The sequence below is a fragment of the Austrofundulus limnaeus genome, unplaced genomic scaffold, assembly GCF_001266775.1.
Source record: "Austrofundulus limnaeus strain Quisiro unplaced genomic scaffold, Austrofundulus_limnaeus-1.0 Scaffold117, whole genome shotgun sequence".
NCBI classification, from domain to species: Eukaryota; Metazoa; Chordata; class Actinopteri; order Cyprinodontiformes; family Rivulidae; genus Austrofundulus; species Austrofundulus limnaeus.
Genome location: NW_013952519.1, coordinates 509,923 through 516,632, shown reverse-complemented (window position 1 = coordinate 516,632; position 6,710 = coordinate 509,923). Strand labels below are relative to the sequence as shown.

At 38.1% G+C, this 6,710-nt stretch overlaps 1 protein-coding gene across 1 annotated transcript in view; it reads left to right on the top strand.

The window, feature by feature from the left end:
* Nucleotides 1–6,710, top strand: part of fras1 (Fraser extracellular matrix complex subunit 1) — a gene marked incomplete in the record, with an annotated part of 260,581 nt that overhangs the window by 239,757 nt on the left and 14,114 nt on the right. The window contains 6 exon segments of the mRNA XM_014014601.1: nt 496–609; nt 2,568–2,718; nt 4,275–4,434; nt 4,511–4,679; nt 4,764–5,010; nt 5,162–5,506. Of these exon segments, the coding sequence (XP_013870055.1) occupies nt 496–609; nt 2,568–2,718; nt 4,275–4,434; nt 4,511–4,679; nt 4,764–5,010; nt 5,162–5,506 (1,186 nt within the window).

The window sequence follows — 6,710 nt, the reverse complement described above, 5'->3', positions numbered from 1 at the left end:
ACACACACACACACACACACACACACACACACACACACACACACACACACACACACACACACACACTTCAGGTGTTTTGTTTATTACCTCTCCATCATCCAGGGACACCAGGCGGAGCAGGTTTATGTTGTTTCAGGTGAATTACCTCTGGAGCCTCCATGTTATTAAATATTATATGAATTATGTATAAACTGTAAATGAATTGATGCTTTAGTGACACGCGTCGATAACAGCGTCACTTTGTAAAACCTCTGATGAGAGTCCGACCCAACACAGTCAGGAGGAACCAGTTCTGATTTAGTCTGTCAGTAAAATAACCAGTGTCAGAAGAAAAGATGGGCTGAGGTTTTCCAGTCTGCAGAAAACTGTGTAAAAAAATTTAAAGAATTTTGATAATAAAATACGGGTTTGTGAGATTATTTATTAACATTTTACACAACGTTCTGACTTTATGGAATTTATTCAGCTGTTTTCGTTTTCTCTCCGGTCCTTCAGATCGTGACCGCCGCTCCTCAGAAGTTTAAGATCGAGATCCTGCCGGTGGACGACGGCACGCCTCGAATCGTCACCAACCTGGGGCTGCAGTGGCTGGAGTACACGGACAACAAGGTGCTTCCTGGTTCAAACCAGAACAAAAGGCTGAAAGCTGCTGAAGTAAAGCTGAAAACGTTAAATAGCAAAACTGTTGAAGTGAGTTAGATTTGAACAGAGAATTGAATTGTTGAAAGCAGGAAAACAAAAATTGAAAAATTTGTAGAAAAAAAATCAAAGATGTCTCAAAACAGCCGAACAGAGGGAAAATGTGGATAAAATTAGCAGAAAATAGTCAATATTAGCAAAAATGTAGCTTAAAAATGCAGAAAAAAGTTAAAACTAACAAAAAAAAGTGCAAGAAACAAAAATAAGTGAATTTACAAACAAAATATAAAAAAATAAGCTGAAATTTAGTTGAAAGAAGGTAAAACAAGCAGAAAGAGCGCATATTGCTGAATTAAGCAGTAAAATTACAAAAAAAGTGAATTTGGCTGAAAAAAGCTAAAAAATAGCAGAAGATAGCTAAAATGTAGCTTAAAAGCTAATTTGCTTTAAAAAAGGTAAAAATGAGCAGAATATATCTAAAAAGATGTAGTTAGCTAAGAACGGCTAAATAATTAGCAGAAGATAGCTAAAATGTAGCTTAAAAAGCTAATTAGCTAAAAAAGGTAAAATGAGCAGAAGATAGCTAAAAATAGTTTTAAAAGATGTAGTTAGCTAAAGACGGCTAAATAATTAGCAGAAGATCGCTAAAATGTAGCTTAAAAGCTAATTAGCTAAAAAATGTTTAAAATGAGCAGAAGATATCCAAAAAGTAGCTTGCAAAGCTGTAATTAACTTAAAAAAAAGCTAAAATAAATTAGCAGAAGTTAGCTAAAACATGGTTTCAAAAGCTGTAATTAGAAAGAAACTGAAAAGAAGGTTTGCTGAATTCAGCAGAAAAGGACTGAAAAGACCATCAAAATGTAAATTTAGCTGAATGATGCTCAGTTTAGCTATAAACAGCTAAAGAAAATCTGGGGAAAAAAGGAGCATAAAAAGTTTAAATCAACAGTAAGGAGTAAAAAAGAAGCGCATTAAAGTAGAAAGAAGTTGAAAACTAGCTGAAAAATGCTGAAAACAGTTAAAATGAGCAAAAATAAGCTGAAGAAAGGTGAAATTAGCGCCATGCTAATAGGTAAAAGCTACATTTAAGATTTATGAACTTCATTCATTTTCAATGAGAAAAAACGACTAAATGTCTCAATAAGTTTAAATTGCTAAAACACCACAAGCCAAAGCCTGAATGTGCTGAAGGAGCTGAATATTTTGGTGTAAAAAGTGCTGAAAAAGCACAAATGTTGCAGAACGAGATGCTGAAAAACCTACAGAGTAAAAACGACCTCAAAGGTTTGAATTCTTCAATAAAGATTAAAGTTTAGTAAAATATCTCATCATTAAACAGCAACACAAAGACTTTTTAGTCTTTTAGCTGAGGTTTTTTATATTGTTTACCGACCCTTTGAGTCGATGAACTCGTCTTTATTTGTGCGGCTGTAAAAATGTCATTTTGTGAAATGATTCAGCGTTTGTTGTTGTTTGGATGTTTGGTAATTAGGTCCTCTGGGTTTTATCGTTGGAGTAAATCATCACGTTAAATCGTCTCAGCCCCTCATGGTGGAGGCTTTTTAACAGACTGTTGTTTTCACTCAACATGCTTCACTCTCTCAGTACTTTTACAGTAAACAGACTCAAACCACAGATGAAGCAGCTTAAATCAGCTCATAATCTGCAGCAACTTTAAAATAATCAAAACTGATTTAATGATAATAGTTTGCTGCGATGTTTTTATTAAAAACGGCACATTTGTTGCATTCAGTTCATATTGTCTGATAATAAGAAAAAAAAGAATAAATAAGAAGATTTTTGATCTAATTTTGACTCGGCAGGTTTTTCTTCTACGTTTGCCTCAGAGACGTTTATTTATGTAACTCCTGGCATCTTTTAAAAAAAGAAAAAAAATGAACTTAATGTTTTATGTTTATGTTTTCCAGGCCACTAATTTGATCAGCAGGAAGGAGCTGCTGACGGTGGACCCGGACACAGACGACGGGCAGCTGGTGTACGAGGTCACGGCCGAGCCGAAGCACGGCTTCCTGGAGAGCAAGCTGAAACCGGGCGGCTCCGTCAGCACCTTCACACAAGGTGACCCGACCCAAAATCAGATTTTTATTTGCATTTAATGTTGTGCAACATGATCTGAGCAGATTCAGCTTCCTGCTGCAGCGCTGCCCCCTGCTGGTCACTTCTGTTTCTGAGCCTCGTCATATTTAAATCAGAACCATAAATGTTTAAAACGTGCGTCCTGTGATGAGTTAACGGACCGTTTCTACCCTCGTGGTCCGACTCTTCATCTCTGAAAGCTTCTCCAGGTGTTTTCTTTTCACAGCTCTCCCTTGTTTATCGAGTTAATTAGCTCGTTCAATCAGCGGTGTTCTCATTACGAGCGGCTGATGTTCTGTTTACCTCCGGGCCGCAGACCGAGGATCTGCGTTCGCTCGCTTCTGTAAAAACGTCGATCCTTCCGGCTGAAGCGTCAACATTTGTTGTTTTAATGTGTTGAATGTTTGGTTCGGGGCACTGAAACCTAATTTTCCTAATGTAAAGTAAATAAACTCAGCCTGGGAAAGGAAATGTAAATAAATAGAGCGGATGTGATCAGACTACAAACAACATTTTAAACATGTTTACGTCATGATTTGGCTCCTGAAGGTCATTTTCTCCCAGCTTTTTTTTTTGTTTGTTTTTTCAACCTTCTTGTTCTGAGAGTAAAATTCAAATGAGGAGAAAAGATGAGACAATTTTGATTCAAGAAATGAAAAAAACATTCAGGAGCTGCAAAATCATAAAATCATTAATCAAGGTTTTTGTTATCTGGAATAGTTTTTCTGCTCAGAGTGAAGCAGAAATGAAAAATACCTGTGATTTTTCATCAACGTTTGTCTGTTTGAAACATTATAAAGGCAGTGTAACAAGCTTTCTGTTTCCTAAAATCTGTATTAAACTAGTGCTGGATTAAAATGTTTAACTGTGATTATTATCAAGATAATTTTGTGATTAATCGCAATTAATCAACAATTTTTTATATAAATAATTACTGTGGCTGACTGTAAACTTTGTGTCTGTTTGAAACATTATGAAAGATATTTTAAAAACCTTTCTGTTTCCTAAAATCAATATGAAACTAGTGTTAGATTAAAGTTTTTAACCATGATTAATATCAGGAAACTTTTGTGATTAATCGCGATTAATTGCCCCAAAATATTTTTCAGAAACAATTATTGCAGCTGAATATGAACGTTTTTATGTTGCAACATGCTCCACATGTGACACTTCTTATCATTTTTGTTTTGTTTTTATCGTCCTGTTTCTTCTTATTTCTTAATTTTATTATTTTTGTTTTCATTTTTCAACTGGGACCACCGTATATTTTTATTGTCGTTCCTCATGAACTCATTTGGAACGAAGATAATTCTTTATTCATCTCTTTATTACGCACAAAATTAAATTGACTTAAAGATGTTTAGAGCATTTTCCGGTACTGTTTTATATTTTAAAAAAATCAAAAACTTTGAACAAATATGGCAAACTGTTTTAATTTATTGTCGAAATTCTAGTGATAATAACACATTAACACGTCCAATACTTTATAAAACATAAATAAAAAAATTAAAGAGAAATTTAATTGTCTTTCCTTGCAGCTGATATCAATCTGGGTCTGATCCGCTACGTTCTGCATCCGGAGAGCGTCCAGGAAACCATGGATACCTTCAAGTTTCTGGTCAAAGACAGCAAACCCAACGTGGTCAATGACAACGTCTTCCACATCCAGTGGTCCCTCATCAGCTTCGAGCACCAGAGGTTTGTAACTTTTACGTGTTTTCCACTAAAGATAATTTAAATTTCAATAAAAGAACCTCCTCCAATGACCCCTCAGCTACAACGTGAGCGAGAAGGCCGGTACGGTCGCCGTGACGGTGAAACGAACCGGGAACCTCAACCAGTACGCCATCGTGCTCTGCCGCACCGAAGAGGGCAGCGCCAAGTCCACCAGCAGCACCGGGTCCAGTCCAGGCCAGCAGGACTACGTGGAATACGCCGGACAGGTGAGACGAGTTTAAATTTAAAAAATAAATTAAATATTAAAAAAAAAAAACGGTACACCTTCTGAACCGCTCCATCTTCTCCAGGTGCAGTTTGACGAGCGCGAGGACACCAAGGTGTGCACCGTGGTGGTGAACGACGACAAGGTGTTCGAGGGGGCGGAGAGTTTCCACGTGGAGCTGAGCATGCCCGTCTACGCCCTGCTGGGCGCCAACACGCGCGCCGCCGTCAACATCAACGACACGGAGGACGAGCCCACGCTGCAGTTCCACAAGAAGACCTACCATGTCAACGAAAGCCTCGGCTTCTTCCACGCCCCCATCGAGAGGAAAGGTACCAGAACCCGGGTCTCCGGTTTCAGCCATCAGTTTGGTTTTTCAGTTTCTACACACCGCCCGGGGGCCAGAAGTGGTCCTCGGACGATCTCAACTGGCCCTCGATGCCCCTAAATAACAACAGAACCAACTTGATGCTCTCGTTCCAGGCGACGCCTCCAGCACCGTGTCCGCCCTCTGCCGCACCGTGGCCAGGTCGGCTCGCGGGAGCAGCCTCCACGCTCTGGAGTCCGGCTCGGACTACAAGAGCCGCGGCCTGACCAGCGACAACCGCGTGGTCTTCGGCCCCGGCGTCAGCATGTCCACCTGCGACGTGAGGCTCATCGACGACAGCGAGTATGAGCTGTCCGAGGAGTTCGAGCTGGTGCTGTCAGACCCCTCGGACAACGCCCGTCTGGGAGACGTGGGCGTGGCCAAGGTGGTCATCGACGGACCAAACGACGCGTCGACCGTGACGCTCGGAAACGCCACCTTTACCTTCAGTGAAGACGCTGGTAGGATCCATCGTGCAGGAAGGGGTTCTGTACCCGTTTGACTTTTTATTAATGTTTTCATGGTTTGTCTTCAACACAACCAGCTTTTCTTCCATTTTAGCTAGACTTTAAAAAGTAGAGAAATCCTAGCTAAAAGCTAAAAGTATCACTAAAAGCTAAAAGTATTAAAAGGAAATTGAAAAAGTAAGAGTATCATTCAGTTAACTAAAAGTAGCTCAACAGCTTCTGAAAGCTTAAAAAATTAGCTAAAAATAAAAATGATCAAAGGCATTCAAGGTATCAAACGCTAAATAAAAGCTTAAAATGAAAGATCAGCTAAAAGTATCAATTCTAGATAGAAGTTAAAAGTAAGGAAACGTTAGCTAAGAGCTTAGAACAGCAAAAGGTAGTTAAAAGTGACGAAACATACTTTAAAGGCAGAAAATTTGTAAAGGGTATCTAAAAGTAGCAAAACTTTAGCTAAAAGCTAATAATATAAATAAACTTAAATCTTAAAATCTTAACATATCCAAGGTTAGCTAGAAGTATCTTAAGGCTAGCTAAAAGCTGCTTAATGTATGAAAAAATTGTCTATTATCTTTAGGTAGCAAAGGCTAGCTAAATGTATGTAAAAACCAGCTAAAAGCTAAAAGTAACTAAAGACCAGCTAAATGGTAAAAGTATCTAAAGACCAGCTAAAAGCTAAAAGTAACTAAAGACCAGCTAAAAGGTAAAAGTATTTAAAGACCAGCTAAAAGCTAAAAGTATCTAAAGACCAGCTAAAAGCTAAAAGTAACTAAAGACCAGCTAAAAGGTAAAAGTATCTAAAGACCAGCAAAAAGCTAAAAGTAACTAAAGACCAGCTAAAAGTAACCAAAGACCAGCTAAAAGCTAAAAGTATTTAAAGACCAGCGAAAACCTAAAAGTATTTAAAGACTATAAAAGTATCTGAAGACCAGCTCATAGCTAAACCAATCTAAAGACCAACTCAAAGCTAAAAGTAACTAAATGCCAGCTAAAAGGTAAAAGTATTTAAAGACCAGCGAAAAGCTAAAACTATCTAAAGACCAGCTAAAAGCTAAAAGAATCTCAAGACCAGTTAAAAGCCAAAAGTAAATAAAGACCAGCTAAAAGATAAAATAATCTAAAGACCAGCTAAAAGCTAAAAGCAACTAAAGACCAGCTAAAAGCTAAAAGTAACTAAAGACCAGCTAAAAGCTAAAAG